This window comes from Tyto alba, unplaced genomic scaffold, assembly GCF_018691265.1.
Source record: "Tyto alba isolate M040663 unplaced genomic scaffold, T.alba_DEE_v4.0 Super-Scaffold_2, whole genome shotgun sequence".
Taxonomy (NCBI): domain Eukaryota; kingdom Metazoa; phylum Chordata; class Aves; order Strigiformes; family Tytonidae; genus Tyto; species Tyto alba.
Genome location: NW_024881282.1, coordinates 20,727,931 through 20,751,339, shown reverse-complemented (window position 1 = coordinate 20,751,339; position 23,409 = coordinate 20,727,931). Strand labels below are relative to the sequence as shown.

At 35.1% G+C, this 23,409-nt stretch overlaps 1 protein-coding gene across 5 annotated transcripts in view; it reads right to left on the bottom strand.

The window, feature by feature from the left end:
* The window catches only part of SGCG (sarcoglycan gamma), a 145,144-nt gene that overhangs the window by 70,344 nt on the left and 51,391 nt on the right, over positions 1 to 23,409 (bottom strand). For 4 of the 5 annotated variants that reach the window (XM_042791922.1, XM_042791921.1, XM_042791917.1 and 1 more), the window contains one exon: positions 3,943 to 4,140. In XM_042791922.1, coding sequence (XP_042647856.1) covers positions 3,943 to 4,137 — 195 coding nt within the window. In that variant the 5' untranslated portion in view covers positions 4,138 to 4,140. The remainder of the gene's footprint in view (positions 1 to 3,942; positions 4,141 to 23,409) is intronic. The other variant, XM_042791918.1, reaches the window with a different exon arrangement.

Sequence of the window (23,409 nt, the reverse complement as noted above, 5' to 3'; positions counted from 1 at the left end):
GCAGGGACCAAAACTGAACAAAGTATTACAGGTGTGGCCTGACAAGTGCTGAGTAGAGTGGAACAATGACTTCTTTATCTCTGCTGGTGATGTCCTTGTTGATGTAATCCAGCATCCTGTTGTCTTTCATTGCCACGGCAGCACACTGTTTACTCATATTGAGCTTGTTGCCCACCAAGGATACCCAGGTCTGTTTCCACAGAGCTGCTCCCCAGCCAGGTAGATCCCAGCCTGTGCTGCACTTCTGGATTATGTCTTCCCAGGTGCAAGACCATGCACTTGTCCTTGTTGAACTTCACAAATTTCTTGTTAGCCCACTCCTTCAGCCTATCCAGGTCTTCCTGAAGGGTGGCTCTCCCTTCTGAAGTGGTCACTTCCCCACTCAGTTTGGTATCATCAGCAACCTTCATCAGGGTACACTTGATCCCTTCATGTAGATCACTTCTGAATACATTAATTACGTTGGTCAGGCATCATTCACCCATGGTAAATCCATGCTGACTGTTCCCTACTACCTTATTCTCCTTCATGAGCCTTGAAGTATCTTCCAAGAGGGCTGGCTGCACCATTTTCCCAGGGACTGATGTGAGGCTGAACAGGCTGTAATTCACCAGACTGTCCCTCTGACCTCTTTTTTTTTTGAAGACAAGTGCAACACTTGTATTCCACCAGTCATTGAGGATCTTCTCAGTCTCTATAACCTTTCAAAAATCGCAGAGGGTGACTTTGTAAGAGAATCAGACAGTTCTTTCTGTTCCTATGGATGCAGATCATGTTGCCCTTTGTCACCTTTAAGTTTCAACTGAAGCTGAGCTTTGGCTTTCCTGACACAGGAAGCCTGACACATTTCCTGGCCCAGACAATGCTTTTAAATTTCTTCTTGCAGTGGAAGCCCATCACAACTAATCTGTCTGGCTAAGCCAGTCTACTTATCTTCCTGAGTATCAGCAGAGATTTTATGAAATTAAATTAAATTCTACTCAATTTAGTCATGTTCATTTAACGCTGAAGGCATCTCAAGCAATGAAGTTTTGAAAAAGTCTCTCTCTTTCATCATCCTTCTCAATTTCTACAAGAAGACTAAAGTTTATTCATTTTACAACATACGTGTCTGGTTCACGTTCTCCTTTATCAGGTTAGCTTGTTTGCTAGTATTTATCACACTGTCCAGTTTTTTGGGTTGGGACAGGAAATGTATGCATGGATTAATTTTATGCCAAAGTTTGCTGAAGCTCTGTTCATAATTTCATTATTTTAATCTGGGTCTGTGAATAGACATGCCACATGATTTTTGTATACTGCAAGTTATTATTTAATGAGAGATTTTAAAATGCTTTACAGAAAAAGAAAACAATTTTTATCCTATAAAAGAAATTTCAATGTCTAAATAACAATTTTGTCAATTTTGAGTGGGCTCAAAGGGCTGTGCTATAGAACTATGCTAATCAATCACTAAAGCATCAACACCCCTATGCACTATACTGCAAAACTGTTTTCCTAATAAAACTACATACTACAGTCATGTTACGTTTAAAGTTTTAAGCATAAACTCCCTTCAGAACTGTACTATGAAAATACCTTTTTATATGTTTATCATCATTTTTATATATATGTTTATCAAACTCAGTAAGAATATAACTTGTTTCTTGTATTAGTTTAAGAGAAACAGTTGTTAATATTTTATTAGCTATTACTATTCTAATATTGTTATCAGGAAAAAAAATTTAATGTATTTTTTTAAAACTAGGACCAAATACTTTTAAAGTATTAGCTAACAATACAGTATCTATTATCAATATTAAATATAGTAAGTAGTGTAATCTCTATATAATATACCTAGAACACATAATTAATAAATATAAAAAGTATTATCACAGCCCACAGACTAGTATTTACCAAATAACTCACGACTACACAGGATAATGTTTCACAACTACTTTTAAACTCTTCCCAATAACGGGTATGTTTAATTGGATAAGAAGGATATATATGACTCAACTGATTTCCTAAATAGCAAATACCTATTTGTCAAGCTTGGAACTCAAGAACCATAAAAATCGATTTCTCAGAATATACTGTTGCCTCTTTTTCAAACAATAATCAAAAACTTGGAAGCATAAATGCTTAATTCCATCAGGAAAAGGGTTTGATGATAGTGTTGGTAATTTCTGGCCTTCACACACATTATTTACAAACACTGTTTCATTAGACACAGGAAAGAACTGTGATGCTTCAATTGTACTTCCAGACTTTGAACATGCAGCTAATGCCTATGGTCTTTCTTAGAGGCTAGCAGTGCTTCTCTGGATGATATTTCTGGTATCTTCAGAGTTACTTCCTGTCTTGACAGATACACTCTACTAAAACAATACCCAGCAAGAGAAGTTCTCTGTTCTTAATGATCTCACACATACTTTTGCTGAGGATTGTGACATACATGTGTACTTTGCAGTAATGTTCTTATAGCTGATTAGCTGAAATATAGATATTTCCCTAAAATTATCTCAGACGAATGAAGGCATTCCAGTTAAGTCAGTATTTAACCAGGCATGCCAAGAATGCAGATTCTTTAACAGAGAATAAGGAAAACCCTTACAACCACGGCACTGACAGTCCACCCTGGGAAAGAATGCAAACCTGCACTACTTGAAGCATCCCTCAGCAGATCAAGGCATTTGATGTCTTCCTCACAGATAACTAGTAGGAGATAGGAGTTCCTAGCAGTGGAGTTTCTGATGCTATTTTTTCAGTCCTGACTGATACTAGAGAATACCCAGTTTCATACAAAGAAACTAAACCAACAGAAAATAATTTTTAAAACTCTTTAAAATAAAAGCCTGAGACACACAGAAAAACAATTTAAGTTACTCATGTTCTCTGATGTGCAATCACTAAGTGCATATCTTCCATGTGACCTGTACAACAGAAAACTTATATGTGATCTAAGATGTTCTGCATTGTAATCTGTATGACTGTAACAGTACTGAAAAGAATTTATGGGAATTCAAGCACTAGTAACTATATTAGTAAGTAGTACTTAAAATTAAGCTCCTTTCTTTACAGTAAGAGAAATTAGAGTATAGAAATGCTTCTATGAAGATAAAATGGCCTTCATTTAGTGACAGAGATGTAATAACAAAGGCAATGGGAACTTTAAAATAAGACTTTCTTCAGTAGCAAGGGCAGAGCTGTAGGAATTTACTGTTACAGTTTTCCTTGTAACAAGTCTATTCAAATCACCTGTGTATCATGACTGCATGTTAGGAACAAATTAGCTTAGCTTCAATATTCACTGATGCATTTTATTGCATTCTGACTAAAGCTACATCTTGCAGACTTCTGAAAGTTACGCTTTAATTTACCACATGCAAAATTACATTATAAATATTAAAACATATACGGCAGTGGAAAGTTATTAAATTTATTCCTGAATAATATAGCTGCTCAGCCTCAAGCACAGAGTACTAATAATTACCGCTGAGTTGGAGTTAACTGGGCAAATTGTTAAATTTTAGATGCTGATAAATAGGAGAAGGAAGCTAAGATAAACTAGCAACTGTCAGCAATATTTTAACACTAAGGTATTCTGTATGAAATAAAATTACAGCAAACACAATTATAAAATATAAACTAAACAGAGACTATGAGACAACAGTACAGTACATTCTCTTAGAATGGTTAGAATTCACCTCAATATAAGGTATAAACAACCTCAGTATTTTAAAGATTATTACCAATACAGAAGTTACATATCAGGAAATATGCTCAAAGATAGATATTTTTTATATACTTTCAACCAAAGTACAAATTACAGTTGAGAAGGAAGAAAAAAGAACCATCTGTTACATACAGAGAGCTGATGTACAAAGAAAATAAGTGAAGTGATGAGGCAGGGAAAATAAGAGACTATGAAAAGAATGGAAAATTAAAGAGGACACTTACTGGGGAAAACCACATCACTTTAAGAATCCAAATTGTCAAAGAAAAATTCACAACTAGGATGATAAGCAGGAGGAGAACAAACAGGTAGAGGCAACGCTTTCTCCAGCCATAAATTCCAATTTTGTAGACATATTCATTCTTCGGCCTCTCTAGGCTAGTGCCTGGTGTTGTTGTAGTATATTGTTCACGTACCATCTGCTATGTAAAGAAAAAAAAAAAAGGGACTGCTTAGTTGTTTGAGTTAAAATAAAAATATTTATATCAAACCCTGAGGAAAGTATGAACATATAATTAAAATACCAAGTTACAAGAAAATAGAAACCATTGTGAAGTTTTACTTGGAAAACAATTTCATCATCTCCCATTCAAATTACACTTATATCTTACTTTTTGGTACACACAATGTGAGGTTTTAACCTGCATCAATTGCCATTTTCAGCAGGCTTAAATTTATTTTATCCTATATAGAATGGCAACATTTTCCTCCAATTTTTCATAATATTCTAATTATCCCATCACAAAATATTTCATAAGATTGTATCATAATCTGTGGCTCACAGAACAATATTATATTACTGTAAAAATAATTACAAGTGGTAACAGTACTTCGTAAGCACAGATTTAATACTTCTACATATTCCTTCCTCAATTCAGTAATAAAATGCATTCTTTGTGTAGCAAAATTTAACTGTGTATCACTGGAATGCCAAGATATGTTAAGCTTCAGAATCTGTACATAAAGAAATTAATTAGTTCTCAATAATGTAAAGGAAATAATGATTTCTCAATTTATCAGATATTCATTTTCAAACATTACTTACTGGGTTTAAACAACTTCCTTCATTTTATATTATAGCTCTTAAAGGAGCATTGTTTGAATTTAAAGAAATCTTACCAGATTGCACTTCCTTAAAACATGAGGATATTCACTAACTTCCACCTTTACAGCACATAGATCAACAACTCAAACAATTCATTAAAGCTTACAATTTCAGCCAAGATAGTAAAATCTCAGCAGCTGAAGCTGCTTATCTAGAACAACAGTGGGCAACATGTGTCTCATTTCCACCTATATAAATAAATAAAAAAAAAAAAAAAAACCAAAAAAAAACAACCATAGATGTCGAGAAAATAGGTATTGTAAGCACCTTCCATGAGCCAGATATATCCACAGGCTTTTTACATCAAAAAACTGGTCAACTTTCCTACGATATAGTGTTCCCCAATGAGAGTGCTTTCAGACAGGTTTCACACAAGGTCTCCTCTCAAGTCTGAATTTACTCCTGGGAATGAGATCACTGTGTTCTGCTCACACAGCTTTCAAAACGTGATTAAATTACATCCTTGCTCAGCTACTGAATTACTCTAAGTCGTTAAAGAAGCTCTTATCAAGTCTCCTGCAGTGTCACCCCGTGTCTGTAACAAGCTTGTAGCTCTCAGTTCTAACCCTCATCTTTAGAAAGATGTCATCTTTTGTTTCTGTAGCCTTGAACTACAAGACAGAGAATGCAATATAAACTTAAAATTGAATGAAAGTTCATGTATTATCTCTTTCCATATATGCAGTATTCATCTTATTTCTGCACTTCCATTCAAAATCTTTTAATTTTATGTTTGTTTATACTAAAAAATGAGACTTGAACATAATGTAACTGTGCTACAATCATTATGGGACAATATACTAAGTGATTTTTTGCAGCTATCAGTCTCAGTTGCTCATGATACTGTGTATATAAATCTTCATCTGATGATAATACTGAAAATAGTATAATGATTTATTAGTGGAGAATCACAGATTCTGAAATAACTTAGCTTAACATCACTGCAAAACACTGTAGATGTACAAGATGTTACTTAATATTCACCACATGAACTATGTTTAAAACTATCAGATTATGTTTTTCAGTTCTGGGTATTACTCAAACACCTAGTAGTGATTATGGGATACTGTTTATATATGAATTGCTACTATTTTTTTTCAGTTTTCTTGCTAATCATTGTATAGTAAACCATATCATTCCCATAGGAGTTGCCCTTTATCTGAAACCTACTTTACCATGCTTTGCCACTTAATATGAATTGGGACATTTAAACACAATGGGTTTCATGAAATTCTTAGAAAAACCTTTACTTTTACTTCCACAGAGAATTCTCCTGAACACTGTAACTTAGAGGACAGGATGCAGTAACTGTTATCTGGTGGCACCAACAGATATACTTTGAGAAATAACCCACGCAGCTCTTGCTCACGTATAGTACAATTATCTAATAACCTAACACAGGGTATCCTCTGAGTTTCTTACTGTTTCCTTCATTACACATACTTGTTAGGTGTTAGTGTAACAAGAAACAAGACAGATGACAGCTACTGAAATTTCTGTAGTAACAGAAGCCCCTTTACAAGACAGACTGCCTTTTTTTTTTTAAAGGAGATAAAACCCACTTCTAAGTACACTTAAAAGGTTATTTCAATATGGCTGTGGGAAAATGGACCATTCTTCATAAACTGCAGGGTCTCATGAAGTTAGCTGAGCCTTCGACAACAAATTTAACTGCGGCACCTAAGCGCTGCCTGTTCCTTGTATGGCTGTTTGATACATCTTCAAGGTAAATTTGGCAATTGAAACACCATTTGATAAAGAGTAAATTATTTATGTCAGCTTCATCATGGTGGTCTCTGAGGTTGGGATTCATCTTACAATGTTAGATACCAACAAAATAGCTTTCAATATCTAAGCCAGTCAACCTGGACTCCCTTTATGGTCAATGGAGATAAATCTACCCCTGATGGGAATTATTTATCTGGCTTATTTTAAATGTGTATTTTAGACATCCAACGAACTACACCTTAGATGTGTTCAACTTCTCTCCAAAAAAAAAAGGAAATAAAGGAGCTTAGGGTGACTTTTTCATATGTACATACCTACACATTTTAGACATAAGTATTTGGTCAAATTCATTCCAACAAGAATGATTTCCAGAAATATGTAATTTAACAAGCAGATAGGCTTCTTTTGATTTCTGTTCTCCTCTGTTCCATTTTTACCCTGTTGTAAAATGCTTATAGTGTGTGTTGAGGGTTTTATACATAATGTATTATGTACTGCTATTTAATGAGGCAAGGTCAAAATCCATTATGCATTTCACCAAAAAGCCTATGAGTTTAATGATTTGTTTTCAGCCCTTCAGAAATTCCACAGGCGATATCTCCTAGCACTGTGTTACTAAAGCTGCCCTCTAAAAATGCGTAGTCATGACAGAACATTTCCTTGGATCTATTCCACCTTTTCCATGCAAGACTTGGAGACTGGTTTTTGTGATTTGCATGATTCAGGCCCAGGAGATTTTTATACCAATACCTAGATACTGAAAATCTATCCATCAATAATGTTACTGTTGGATTTAGGTTAGTTTGGGCATGAAGTTCAAAAAGCTGTTCTGATAGCTCTGGAATATTCAGTTAAGAGAGCTGTGTTTTGAAGAAGGAATTTGCAAACTTATCACTAAGCCTGCTTTGGAAAGCAAACCTGAGAAGCATGTTAATTGTGTTATTTTCAGGAATTATTTATCTGTAGGAATTACTGAAGACAATACTATTTCAATTAAAATAAGAAATCTCAGTTTATTTCAATTGTAAAAATATGTTTTCACTGTTTTTGTTATTAAATGCATATGTTATTTTCTTGAATGTAAATAAAATTCTCCTTAATGCACAGTTCATAGCTGTATTATTCGAGTACTTTGTCATGTTGTCATAAAGCAGCTAATAATAATAAACTATTAGAAAGCATAATTTAAATATAAAATTATTTGGTTAATACTAATAATTTTATATTTTTGGACTGTTTCCAACTGTGTTGGGATTTTCAGCAAAGGGACAAAACCCTTAGCACTGAAGAGAACCTTTTCAAATCAGAGTTAAGGAGAACTAGTGAGGTTTCATGAAGAGATTTGCACCACTGATGCTCATACTGTACACATTCTTTTGAAAGTGAATTTCAGTTATCAATGCTGCTACTCTTTTCTCTTCACATGAAGTACATTCATTCACATGTAAGAAAATTCTCCGTATATGTAGGGATGAAAGAGGTGACAGTACTAAATGAAAACAGTTCACTAGAAAGACCATTTTAACCATTTAAACTAAATTCTTGTGCCATTATAAACAAACTGTAAAGTGAAATAAAACAACCTGTCAACTCAGGCAAGTGAGAACTCCTTTTACAATCTGCATACAGTATCTTCATGGACCATTATGTTCATTAATGTTCTTTTTATATAATGCATTGGGCTAGATGGGTATTATTATACAGTATGAACATCAGAAGTACATTAAGACTTCACACTTTGATGGCATTTAGGGATGAACACTTCTGTCTTTGTGGAGGACAGAAGCAATCCACTGATTAACCAACAGGAAATAGGTGCAGCTGGAGTATTTTTCTGACAGTGGAAAAACAGTTGAGGCAAACCTGTTGTTCAAATAAAAAGATAGAAAAGAAGGGAAACTTTTGGAATCCATATGGAAGAGCTTTCAAAGTCAAAATTGGAAAGGCAGGGAAAACTCAAACTCTCATGACTAGATAAAAATTTTCTAATTCCTTTCAACCCTCCCCTGTTTCAACATATTGTATTGAATCTTGACCAGCCTTGCTTTGCTCAGATTTGTGTATTATATAGTACATTACAGTTTGAATTGTAAACTAGTGTCATCAGCTAAAAAAAACTGGATCCCTGCAGCAGAATTTGTAGAAACTGGCAAAGAAATTCATATGGCCTAGTTAACTGTTTGCATATCCCGCAGTGCAAATTTACATAGTAACTATGACATAGTCACAATTAACAGCTTTGCACATTTTAAGTACCACTGCAATAGCTGAAAGGTAATCACTGACAACATAGGAAGAAGCGCTATATTAGAAATTATTATTTGTCTAATATCAGTGTACTTTTGAATCTCATAATAAAAATGTTTTTAAAATTTTGGTTTAAATCTTTCAACTTGATGTATTTTTCCTCATTTAACAAGCTCCCAAAACATCAATTGGATCAGAAAAAAGTAATTTTCCTTATACTTTTTTCAGAATCAAAAGGCCAAGCAAAAATACTAGACAGATTTTTTTGTAAATTACTTTTAATTTCTGCATGCCTTAACATTTTAAGGAGTAACTAGTTTCTGGTATGAGAAAACTCATGTCTTTCATGTAAAATGCCTTAAAGAGCTTTAATTAAAAAAGAAATGTGAACTTTCTCGTTCTGAAATTCAGTCACCATTACAACTAAGTTTCCTTGAGTGACCTTAAGTACCATAATGTGGAAAAAAAAATAAAATTTCACAATTATTTACTTTCCTGAGATTCCCAACATACATATTACTCTGTCTTGGTGGACAACAAAAATTTTTTCAAAAACACAGAACTCAGAATAACTGATGTAGAAGTGATTGGATAATGATGTGGGTGAGACACCCACATTTGGATGAGTGTCTCATCCACAAGGCTACTGGCTAGACCTCATGGAGCTTTCATTATTAATTATTACTACAGATTTTAGAAGTAATTTTTTCAGAAGAGATAAAAGAGCTGTTTTCACCTAACAATGAAAGACTGAGATCCAATCATGGTGTCAAGGTCATTTAAGTGTTTACACAAAGGACTGCAAGTCCACTAGAAGAACAGAAGATACATATTGCAGTCAATATCAGAGTAGAAATTATTGCAGGCTCTTCTGGCTGTGAGGTTTCTCTCTCTCTCTTTTCCCTCGACTTAAAAATACTTCACATGTGAAGCAGAAGTCAGAACAGATTCATCCCACTAGGTCCCTCTTTTTCTTTAATCATGCATTTAAACAAAATGTTTATGATTAAGCTAGGTATGAACTAAATGACTCAAATTATGAGTTACTTAAATTCTTAGTTAAGGCTTTCAACTACTACAAACAAAGTAAAGGAGACTGCTTAATCTGCTTTTTTGTCTGAGAGAAGACAGGAGTTTGTTATGGAATGATGGTATACCTGTGTTACTGTGTTCAGTTGTTCACGAGGTGATGAGAGGTAGTCTTTCATTTATCATGTAGCAGTTTTCTCAGAACAGAATCATATAAGTACAAAACATGAAAGTTGGAAGGTACCTCTGGAGATTATCTACTCCTATTTCCTGCTCAAAGAAGGGTTAACTTTGACACCAGAATTGGTAGTTGGGAAAAAAGGTGCAACATACATTATCAGGTATTTATTTTCTTCAACAGCCATAGCGGGTCTATATAGTCCTGCTAAACTTTGATTGTCTGGAGTCTCTGTGGCAGTCCTGCACACAATTTGAAAAAACGGTTACCTTTTTTTTCAAGTTCTTAAATGCTGCTTGGACTACTGTGTTACATTTAGACTACTGGAGTTTTGATCCTTCGTACCCCATTTGATATAACTAGCATGTTTTTTAGTAGCTTCCTGCTTCTGACAGATTCTCTTGTCCTGCTTTTTAGCTATACTGCTTTAGCCATGTCTTTTAAACAGCTACTTACCCTGAGCACCTGATACGGTATTTTGAAATAGTCACATGCCAAAATTTTTTTCCTTTTCACAGGCTGCTTCCTTTCTACATAGTACCCTTTTTTAAGTCAAGAACAACGACAAAGATTCTTCAGGTCTCATTACTCCATCAAAGATACTTACTTGAACATCAACATGGCCAATGTTACAATACACTTGTCGACAACAGCATGAAAGACACCTTGTGCAATGATCAGAATTAAGTCCAGAAATTACTCTGCTTCCTGAGAAACTGATTGCCAAACCAGTCATTTATTGGATATAAATGTTAGAATTAATGATGACATTTATGCTACAATGTAAAAGAGAAAACTTCAGTTTCCCCTCACAGTGTTTCTAATCTACCACAGCAAGTCATAGTCATTGTAATCACCCTGGTCAGGTCATTGGCAATATAGTCTTTAGTATTATCAGTCATATTTACAATATTTTTATTATTATTCTAATTAGATTGCACATTTCAGTCCATGAGCATGTTGATATAACTGCTCAGTTCTTGATACAACTGCTTTATCAATTTCTCTTTACAGTAAACTTCTGTTAACACATGGCACCACTTGCATGTCTCCCTTCCTAACAGCTGCATTTTGCCCAGGTTTTTCTAAATCTTTCTGGTTTCCTACTTTCTTACAGTCTTAATATCTTTCTTTCACCCCTTATACAATTCCAGTCTTCATTCTAATCTCATCTGCCTCTTTGCCTTCACTACACTTTTCCAACTCCTTTTCTCAACATACTTGTCCAGCTGCACGCTGTTATATCTTAAAATATCACCTCTCCCACTGGTAATTCCAAATCCTTTTGTCACATCTGTCCCCAGCCTTTCTCTCTTGGCTGACCAGGCTCAGTTCTTGTTTCTCTTGAGGATCGACCCCCTGTCTCTACCTGCTTCTTTGCCCTCCATGTTTGGTTTTTGTTCGCTTTCCTATCCCACTCTCTTACAGAGACCAGCAGAGGTATAGGGAAATATCTCACGGAGAGTATAGATTCTTATGGGAGACAAGATTTCAACTCTCATTTCCCATTTTCAGACCCAAATCCATTGCAGGGAAACTTGTGCTTCATCTCTATATTCATGACAGAATTATAACTAGTCATTCTGTGGTGATGGCACATTAATGCAGTCTGGAGAAAAGTTGCAAGAGACTAAAGCATAAGCAGAAACGTAGAAGACCAGCTGAAATACTTCTTTCAGGGATGCCAAACTAACTGTGATTTTTAGGGTAAAAAATTAGTTATGTTTGGAGGGATTTTTACAGGGTCATAAAATGCATACTTTAGTACATACCATCCTTGATTTGCTGACCCAGGCTGTTTTTCACGCTAAGAATTTTCCTGCCTTACGAGGTAAGCTAAGCAGGGGCGAGGTGTGTGCTGTGAACATCCGTGTTGTGTCACTGGCAGCATGCACCCTGGAACAGACTGGCCTACAGCACCTGGCACTCTGACAGATGCGGCCACAGCCACTTTCTGGTCTGGGGGATAGCATGGGAGGGCTGCCAAAAGGGCACTCTGTTTCGCTGGGGATGAGAATTAGGTATACAGGTACAAGCTGTATCATGACATTTGTGGAGGATTAGCCTTTGTTAGCGTATTACTCAAAAAAAAAAAAAAAAACAACAGAAAACTCTGTTCAAATGAACATTATCCTAATTTTCCACTTAACAAAACTATTTCTCCTCCACCGGTTTGAGTTAATGAGTTTGTGATACCACTTCAGTGATTTTCGTGAAGTATACTGGACAGAACAGTAATGAGTTCTAAAATAGTAAGCAACAATCATTTTCCAATATAAATTAAATTTGATGGACAGTTCACTACCTTTCTTTTGAGATTACCAAGATTATAAAATCCCTGTGTGGTGAACAAGAATACCATCTGTTATAGTTTCAAAGGAACTTCTCAGAAAAATGCTCTTTTTTTTTTCTATAGAAGGGCATAATTCCTCATTTGAAATAGAAGAAGTTTTACCAACCTGTGACAGTCCAGAAGAAGTGAACAGTTTTGTATCATGTGGTAGCTCAATCGGGTTATATAATATAACTACAGTTTATGTTTTTACATAGATTTGCATGTAGGCACAAAAGATTTCATTCTAACTGACAAAAATCCTGGAATATGCTCTGGTTCATTTTTCTTTCTTCTCTGCTACAGCCCTTTCAATAACCACTACAAATTTTACATTATTTCAAAAATCTACCAAAGGCAAAACATACTTGTGCTCTTTGTATTTCTGTTTTGTATTAGAAAGTGGAAGCCTGTAAAACAATTTGACATTTCAGACAGTCAATGAAATTCAAATTATTACTCTTGATACCGTATTTTTACACCGCAACCTGTTGTACCTGCAAAAGCAATATATTCAGACCGGGAAGAAAGTCCCAAACAGAAAATAAGAACATGTGAGTCTGCAATTCATTTCCAAACTGCTCTACAGAACTATTCCTGCATTCTCAAGTATACATGAAAATCTCTATAGTTCTCCAGAGAAAATCTCTTTCACTTGGATTTACAATATCATTGGCAAGACCGGAAAACTACAGCACTTGTGAGATAACTACAGAAAATATGTATTTTTAAGGCACTGCCTTTGTTCTTTTTAAGTAAGCTGTTTCATATTGCATTACAGTGGACTAGGTAAAGGTCCATAGTATCTTTGGAAGTCTAAGCTTATGGGACATTATCCTCCTATTCAAGGGCTGTAACTTAAACCATTCTTCCCCAATTGCTTGTGAACATCTGACGGTCTCCGTTTGCCTATTTTACATTTTATTTATTCATAAGAGACTCTTCCTTTAAAATCCCTTTATAACCATTTATAAACAGAATGAAGGTCACATTTTGGCTTAAATTGACATTATTGCTCTTTTATTTATTCGGAAGATCAAGATAGGAAAATCTGTTTGGGGGTATTCTACCCACTCTAACAAAGCTGAAATTCTGTTTGCATACACAAATTAATAGGAATTGCATAATATTTGAAAATTTATGTGTGTTTTTCATCATTATTCTACTCTGTACACCAGCTCTTGGAAGAATGGACAATGGCAATATATTGTTGAAGCAAAGCTAGAATCATGCAGTTATTAATACCTAAATATATCAGAAGTTCTTGGGGGCAGAAAATTAAGATGAAGCCGTGTTTGATGCTATCTTGCTTCTTTTACCAGAAAGGCACACAAAGAACTTTTTTCCTTATGAACAAGAGTGAATACCATCTGGTCCTGGAGTTGGAATAATTAGTAATTGTATTGATTTGTCCCAAAAATATCTTCTACTGATTTATTAATTTGTGACATTTCTTAAGAGTCCTCCAGAAAGAAGGGGCACATACAGAAATTTCCCAGGCCTCCTGAATAAGGAACATTGGTATTAACTCCTTCAGGATTTTCTTTTTGATATCTCTGTTCAGGCACATAAAATATAAATCTTCAGTGTGTATCACATACGCAAATGTATATTATTAAAATACACAAATAAATACAGATCAATAGAAAAAAAAAATGAACACAAACAAACTGAATGCATACTGTGGACTCCATGAACACACCTCAGAATGCTCCTGTAAAGTATCAGGTTAGCTACTTGCAGCATCAGTCACCAAAAATATTACCCCCAGTATGTGATAGTTTTTAAGATCAATGATAACTGATTATTAGAAGGTATCTAACCCATCACATATTCTGCTGAAGAAGCTATTCAGGTCTACCTTCTCTTGCTATTTTGCTAAAATGTGTGGGAAAAAAAAAAAATCAAATCACTACCAAGACAGTGATTCAGGTATGGCTAGGCACATACAAAGTCATTTAGGAAGTACCACAAAGCAGTATTCCTGTCTCTATGTTCCCCTGATCAACCAATATTAACACCTACTGAAGCTGACTCGTGATACCCCAGAGTGATCCAACACAGGAATCCTTAGATGTAACAAACAGCCACAAGACATGAAGGACTGGTCCTCCCTACCTCTGATCATGAAGCAGTTCAGACATGGTATCTGAACAGACAGTACATCTTTCATGATCACAGCAATAATATTCCGAAACAAACAAACTAGGAACTGGTGTTGGCAGATAAGTGTTTCATCTAGGAGGAGCACTGGGAAACAGCAAACTCAAAGCCCAGTTTATGGTTACTATGTGTATCAGCAGCAAAGATTAAACTGCAATTTGAGACAGTATACAATGGGAATAAATAGAGAATAGGGTAGAGGGCCTGGGTATGTTTACTGTTGCTTTCTATTGTGCCTAAAAATCCTTTAAAAACAGCAAAGAAAAAGTGAAAGGTTAATTAATGATTTGTACTATAAACAGAAGAAGTAATGAGGCTTAGCTGTATACAGATTTGTACCTTTTGTCCTTTAAGTATCCACATCAATATAGCAATCTGGTTACTTTTACTCTCTCCAAGTTCTTTATAAAAATCTCCTGGGCAAAATATACATCTCAATACTAGCAAGTTTGAATTGCATGTTCTGACCCAGCAGATACTACTCACATGCCAACAGAATGTATTAGGACAGAGTTTTCCTTTAAGGAGGGCATTACCTCACAAGAAACTTACACTAAGCTTGAAAAATCTTCATTACCCTGAAAACCTCTATTTTGTCATACTCATATTCAGCTGCAGTCAAAAAAATATAGAGGGGTAGAAACTTTGGGGTGAACAAACAGTAAGTAGAATTCCATCAGTTTAATTTGTACAAAAAAAAAGAAAATTAAACCAGAATGAAACAGATAGACAAAAACAATTAACAGGGCAATATTTTACATAGCTTTTACAAATACATTTTATTTTAAAACATATACTTTTCCTACAAGAACAGAACGTGTGTTAAATACTAAAACCAAATCAAATATTCAAAAAATATTATGAAACCTAATGATTGATGTAATGAAAATAAATTTTCAGGATTCTAAAGGCAGGTAGATTATGGAGTTGTACAATATTCATACTTTTGGTCTTTACCATTTCCTTATGAATTCCAAACGTTCATTTTCCAACAACTAGTGGGCACTGAACTGGTGTTTTCAATGAATCATTCATCACAACCCCACCATCTCAGTATGAAGTTGTAATAGCTCAGATACCATCACTTTGCATTTAAAGGCCTTTTTTCCCCCCATGTGCAAAACTTCACATCTATCTAGACTGAATTTTATCTGCCATTTTAATTTCTGATCATTCAGTCTTGAAATGTCTTTCAGCAAAGTAATAAAAGAGGGAGAGTGGCAACCTGCATAGGCAACGGGTGATAGTCACTAGAGACTTCCTTCAGCAGGAGACAGAGGCACCCATCTGCTGACCTGACTTTGATATCTTGGGAGTTCTGCTGCTTGCTGAGGGATCAGATATAAGACATTGCAGAGACTTCCAAGGCTTATTCAGCCCTCGCTGCTCATCAGATGGGCAGCAATGATACTGCTAAGGGAGAGCACACGAAGAGTGACTATGGAGCTCTGGGGGAGGGGAAAAGGGTATAAGGGACAGCTGGTTTTCTCCTCAATCCTTCTGGTGAAAGAGAAAAGTTCATATAGGAGTGGACATATCCTGCACATTAACACCTTACTACTGAGCTGGTGTCAGGGGCAGACCTTTGGCGCTTATGACCACAGGAGCCTCTTTAAGGAGTGAGAACTACTGAGATGGGATCCATCTGACCAAGTTGGGCAAGAGCATCTTTGATAACTTAGTGAGGAAACCTTTAAACTAGGTACATCGAGAGAGGGTTGCTATAGCCTTAAGAGAAGTGAAGGCATGGAGGGCAAGAAAGAAGCATCCAAGGAACAGCATGATGAAGAAGGCTCTTTTCCTTGTCTTATAGAAGTCTGTACGTGAATGAACACAGCAAAGGAAATAAACGAGCAATTAGAAGTTCATGCACAGATGCTGAGCAGTGATCCCATTGGAGTTACAGAAATACACTGCACTGCCTGCACGGCTGGAATGCTGCAATGGACTGATACCAGCACTCAGGAAAGAAAAGCTGGGAAGGCAAGGAGAAAGAAGGTTGTGCTGTGTGCTAAGGGCTGAGTCAAACACAAACAATTTTGGTCTGAAACAGAAAAGGAGACATTCAGGAGGGTATGAGAAACGTAAAAGGACAGATCAAAGGACAAGTGATGTTCTGCCAAGAGTCTCCCAGAGACTGACTGATCAACTACAGGAGGAGGATGGACTAGATGATTCCCAGAGGCCCTTTCCAATTTAAATTAATCTAGGATTCTGCAGTTTTTAAAGATGGCCTTTTATCACCCTTAGGAGCTCAATTCTTTTATTCTTGAATTCTTCCAGCGGTCTTTGGTGAATATCTTCTGATTTTGAATATTACTATATATTTTATCTACATGCTCCCTGTATATAATCTTTTTCTATAATCCTTTTATTCTGAAATAGATAATTTGAGCAATACCTATAAAATGGGGTTCCAGCACAGAAAGTGATCCATTTTCTTCCACAATTAACAGAAACACAAATAATTAATTTTGCATACTTCTTGTATCCTTCACTTCTCTGACCACGCTTTTTAGAGTCCGACCATCCATTTACCATCCAAATTACCTGGCAGGTGTTGGTCATTCTCATGTTTGAAGAAAGATTTATCATCACTTAGGATGTTCATTGTTCCTTAAACATTTTTGTCCAGCTGTATTGTTTTTAGATTTAACCTGCCAGAGTTCACAATCTTTTCTATTTTGTTCATTTGCACACAACTTCAGACTTGGGAAATACAACTTCTTGCTTCTAATTATTACCCTTAACCTGCTGATTTGACATGCTGAATTACTTTTGCCCTCTCTCAAACTTTTCTTGATAGAGAGCATATATCCAATTTGTCCTTCCAATATTAATCCCTCTTAAATATTTTCTGGGATGCTTTCAGTTTATTTTTTGGCAAGCACCTGCCTCCTTATACTGTTATTTTTTAAGATGAGCACAAGTCAGGTGTGAATTTTTGACTTGAAATGTACACACTGAGTACATTTTACATATTTGACATGCATAATGAAATATCATTCTGTGTGGGAAAGAGGGTGAACCTAAGTTAAATCTTAGATTATTAATATTTTTGTATTGTAATAACATCTTTCCATGAAGAATTGGTAATATGTATTATGTGCAATTTTGTAAAAATTATTTTGCCTATAAACTTCAGAGTTTATTTACTTGTCCAAAAGACAAACAGAATTTGCTGTGTGTTTCTGACCACAATTTAAATTGTTTCAAAGGATCTAACTTCCTTCTAACAGGCACCGTTGCACTACTATTTATGATAGTAGTTAAAAAACCCTGTCTTCTCTAGATAAACATAGTGAAGTCATGCTAATTTGAACTGAAATAATATTCCTTCATAAAAAGAGAATTAAAAACAATGTCACAATTTTAAGAAATAGGACATCTGGATGAATAGTTCAAGGGATAACCTTAATACACTTCTTTTGCAGTACAAGGTACACAGTTTTTAATTTATTTCAAGAGTATTTATTTAGCATACTGCTTATTTGGAAAGAACATGAAAGAACTTCCCTTAAGTCACATTCAAACTTTTATTATATCATGCCAGCAGTAATACTACTAACCTGGGTGATTAAATAGAATTCTGGTTACTTTAGAGTGGTTTGTATGTCTTTGGGTATCATGGACATTAAGAGAATAAGTTTTTCTGAGTATTTGACAAAATGGATAAATCCCATGCTGTTTGTATTGCCATTTAAACTGCTGCTCTCAATTACTTTTTTTAAAATTTATTTTACTGTATTGCTTGGATCCTCTCAATTACTTTCAATTCTTCCTTTATCATCAATGTACAATATCTTAAGAAAAGAAACACCACAAAGTTTTACTTTAACACGTAGTAAAGTTAAAATTTGCAGGCAGGACCTGGTAGTTTGTCACTTTGAGTTGCAGCGAAGATTTGGTTTCTGTGTACAAAATCTAATTCCTGAAGCCATGAAATGCAAATAAGAATTGTTTTTGTGGCCTTCAATTTTCCTTCACTGGAGACAACACCAGGAATCTCAAAACACTGGCAGGCATAAACTTTTTTAAAACTTTTTTTGTCATGCTTTTTCTGGTTATTTATATACTTAGAGGAATTGTGACAGATGTGCCAGAACTGCAAAACTGACTCGGGGAGGAATGGGGAAGTAATCTTCACTAGGGTTGCTGAACATACTGAAAGGCTTGAATTTTTTTATAAATGTGAAGGAAATTAAAGCAATCCCTCTGATGGAGACAAATCATGAAAGAATCTCTGCTATCATAATCTTGTGTGGATGTCTAGGAGACAATGGATAATTTAGGCACTTCTAAAAAATAATTTTTACACCTTTTTATATTTAAAAATACTTTTTTTAAAAAAGGCATTGTTTTTGTTTGTTTGTTTGTTTGTTTGTTTGTTTTTTGTTTTCCTAGGTGTGAGAGAGCAGATCCTTTCTATCATATAACAATGACTACCAGCAAGGCCAAAATGTATCTTGCAGAAATACTGTTCCTAATTCAAGTCCTGCTTGGACAGAGTTTTTAGCAAAAGTCTTTTAACATTATCCTCAATGTTGTTCTCAGTAAAAGTATTTCATGTCCTCAGTGCTGGGAAGAGGTACTGTCTGTGAGAGCAAAAATAGAAACATCTCTATTTAAATACATAAAGACATATGCACTGGCATAACCTTCTCTCTTTTACCTGTTCTTGCTGCTGCTTTTATGAAAGTGCTACTTCCAGGTAGCATGCTGCTATCTCTTTAGAGGCGTACTGCCAGTTCATACAGCACAATTATAAAACAGGCAACTCCTTTCTGTGGTGCTTTCCTGTGTTGGTTGAGAACATTGAAAAGCTGTTTATTTAGCCTTGCTAAATGATTCCATGTAGTAAGTGGGATTATAGTGCTACGCTGTGAAGCATTTTTTGAATACTGAAGTGAAAATACATCAAAGAAACAAGGAATGGAACTATATGCAGAAGCTAGATATGAAAATTAATCTTTGGGTCTTTCCTCCCTAATTCAAGTGATTGATCAGAAATATGTTATAAAAAATGTGAAAGAAGAATAATTTGACCTTGCATCCAGGAAGTCACAATTGTGCCTTTTTTGAAAAGCCACATGAAACTAAACTAAAAATTAAAAATTCACTTTCTTTTTCACTAGTAAGGGAAGCAAAATGTGTTCATATATATATATTGTGTCTCATATATTTTAAATCTCTGTCCTTTTCTGATGAATTTTAAATATCAACGAACACAAACTGATGTGCTTCTGTTGCACTGCAGTCCTGGTCATAACAGCTTTATTACTCATTTTTACTTACACAGAGGAAAGCCAGATTAATTTAAATGTGTATTAGACACATAAGGAAATCATCAAAAGACATGTACTACAGAAGCCTTTTTTGGTGATGTTGATTTCAACTGTTTAGGCAGCAACCGACTCTAAGTTTCTCCAGCAGCCATGACAAAGCAATAATGCAATGCAAGGAACACAGAAGATGAATAAGATAGCAAAATGTATAATACTGGTTTTGATCTGAATTACACCTCTTGGATTAAAAACAATAGGAAAGACATAGCCAATCTTTCAATTGGCTGTAAAATCAAACAAAGCATAAACAACCCCCCAAAATACATGTTAAGTATTTATGCATTCCAAAATAAACTAAGAGCAAAAGCTCTCATCCAATGTAACATATATACTCCTTGTATCTCAAAGTAGAATTTTTCATAGAAAGTATTTTATCCGAAATGGAAATATGCTGTTATTATTAAAAATCTTAATGTTCAATTAAAGTTGATTTACTGATGTAAATCAAGTACTGTAATCTGAAAAGTAAAACTTATTTTTGACATATTTCTTCATTTTAAAGATCTTAATTTAGGAAATTGGAAAACAATTGCTATTTGTATCAAGTAACAAGCTCATTACATTCTCCAGGAAGTATGTCTGTGGTTACTATATATGTACCTGGGTCTAATGTTATCCTTTGGGCACATATAGGAGAAGACATTCATAGAGCACAAGTATAACTTGTCTTTTTAAACTCAAGTTAGACATTGTTTGATCATCAACTACAGACAATAGTGCCTGACTTTTCAATCAGTTTTTGTAGTCTGAGATCTTACCAAAAAAAAGATCCCAGGATATTAAAAAAAAAGAGAATGTTGCAACAGGAAAGTCTAATAACAACATCAGTATGCTATTTACTACCTATGCAGTGTTATTTGCAGTTTTGATCATAAATAACAAGCAACAGACTAGCTCCAGAGCTTCAAAATTTTTAACCACAGTGAAAACTATATTAAAGGTGTTAAAACCAATTCCCTAAACTGTTCCTTGTAGGTCTGAAAAAAAACTGCAGCTCATACTGAAGTACTGGTTCTGATATGCAGTTAAGAAAAAGTCTTTGTGGCTTTTGTGCATGCTCAGATCACTTACTACCTACACTGTAGTCTGGATTAGACCCCTATTTCAAGAGAACAATTTAATTTACTGTGTAGGGATCATTAATCCCGAAACTCGCTTCACAATCTAGCAAAGCCTTAACTTGGAAAAGCAAGTTCCACACAGCATAAATAAGAGGTCCCACATATGTTTAAAAACATCTTTATCTGATATGTTTGGCAGATAAACTCCATCGTGAGTCAGAGGCAGGCAGCAAAGCATTTATATTTTGATTAAAGCCCTCTGACAATTGTCCCTATAATAAATGAACATTTCACTAGTCCCAGAACAGTGGTGGTGACTTCTCATGTAGGCATTTCTCCAGGAAAAGAAAGAGCTGCAAATTAGGCTGTCCTAAATTCAAATTCTAGGAAAGTCTATGCAAGTTTCTAATGGCAAAATAAAGATAAATTATGCTAGATCTCAGTTTCTGCAGGATCACCTAGTCCAGGTTTGCAGGTGGTTTGGACTGTTCTCTGCTACCTAGGCAACTAAACTCTGTCTGGGATAGATTTTGATTCCTTAACTGGCAGATGAAGAACCACCTTACACACATTTCTTGAAAGTAATTATGAGTCAGAAAGATTTTAGTTCAATATAAGGGCAACTGAGAGATACTTGTTAGTCTCTAGTGTACAAAAGTAAAGAGTGTCCTCATGGCTTTAAAATCTATTACTTTAATCTAAAAGTGGATAAAATTCAGCTGAAATTTAAAATCAACTACCACAATGCTGAAATCTATTTCAGGATGGGAAAATAGTCTAGTAAATGTTCTAATTTCTTTAGCTGTGAATTAACAAAATGTGAAATCAGACATGTAACAAAGAATTCTCCACAGTACAATTTAAGTACAGTAAATTAAATACTGTGAGTAGATTCTTGAGTATAAGAGAAAAAGGTGAAGTAGTGGGTACACTCAGGAAACGAACATGAGAGACACAGGTGGACATTGTACCAAACGGGGAAAAAGTGCCCAGGGAAAGCTGAAGAAAGTCACAAAGACAAGGGAAATGTAGCAAAAGATGGCATCTTCTGATAAAGCAAAGGGAGAAAGAATAATTCTGCTTTCTGTTGCCTTTGTTTTCATTATTTTATGTTCTAGCCCTTTATATGCTTCACTTACTAAACAACCCTAAATCAAAGCTTATTTCTAGATAATTTTTTACATGTTAACTTTGAATTTCTTCCTGAGTTAAACTTATGTGTTATGAGGTACCTGAGGATTTCTGATACAGGAAGACAGTCATTTTAATGTCCTTAATCTAAACAGCATTTTTAGAAGTTGTCAATATGGCTAAGGGGATACGGCTTTGTCTCCTATAAACATGACTAAGATCAGTTAAATCACTAAGTGTGAATCACAACACTATCAGTTCAATAGATGTTTAACTAAAAGCAAAATTAAAAAAATATATGAATCTAAATGTAAAAAAGCAAGTATTTTTCACAGATCATGAAAATTGTTGCTAACAGAATTTCAGTGAAATATACAATTAAAAAAGAACGTGGGGTACTCAGATAAAACACAAACAGTGGATTTATCAAATACAGTTTACAAACTGTTTCTTCTCTGTTACGACAATACATTGATAGAGTCTTATACAACTTAATGAATATAAGAACTGCAGTTCTGTTTGAAAGCACTATCTTCACACATGCATTGAACATAATTATTGAGTCATGAAATCATGCAGCATGAAATATACTATTTCATAATGCAGTTCTGTGTTTAAGCAAGATAACAGTTTTTAGAAGCTTTCTTCAGTACTTTCATTAAATGGAAAATACCTACCATAACACAACAAAACTAAAAGTAAAATGTTACAGGGAAGAAAAGTTTTGTGGGTAAAATAGATATCTGTTATTATGCCAAAGAGCAGGACTGAAAAAGTATACACACTTTATGGCACACAGGCTCTTCATTAGGTTTATTTGAGCATTTGAGACTAGAAAAATAGCCTGAAAAGTAGCATGGGCAGCACAGGACTACCATCTCCTATCTTGGTCTTGCTGCCCATCCTACAGGAAGTTTGACTCCATCTCCATAAAACTCTCTACTGCATCCATCCATACTACCTAAAATTTGTCTCTGGGTGCCCTCTGGGTAAACTTTCACCTGTTTAGCCCTCAAATATGACTGTCTTTTTGTAGAACTAGAATATATGCTAGAAGCCCTGGTGTGTAATATGAAGGTACAAAGCTTATTAGGATACTATTACAGTATTTCAGGATTCAGCTGGACAGGGTGCTGGGCCATCTTGTCTAGACCGTGCTTTTGCCAAGAAAGGTTGGACCAGATGATCCTCAAGGTCTCTTCCAACCTGGTATTCTATGATTCTGTGATACAGGAATGTGGAGGGAACCAAACCTGACGTAGCTTTGTCTGTCTCATCCATGCTGAGTTTTGGGAGTGTTTACCATGCCCTCTCTCTCATTTGGCATTCAGGCCAAACCCCAATCAACCTCTTTCTCCTCCACATACTGCAA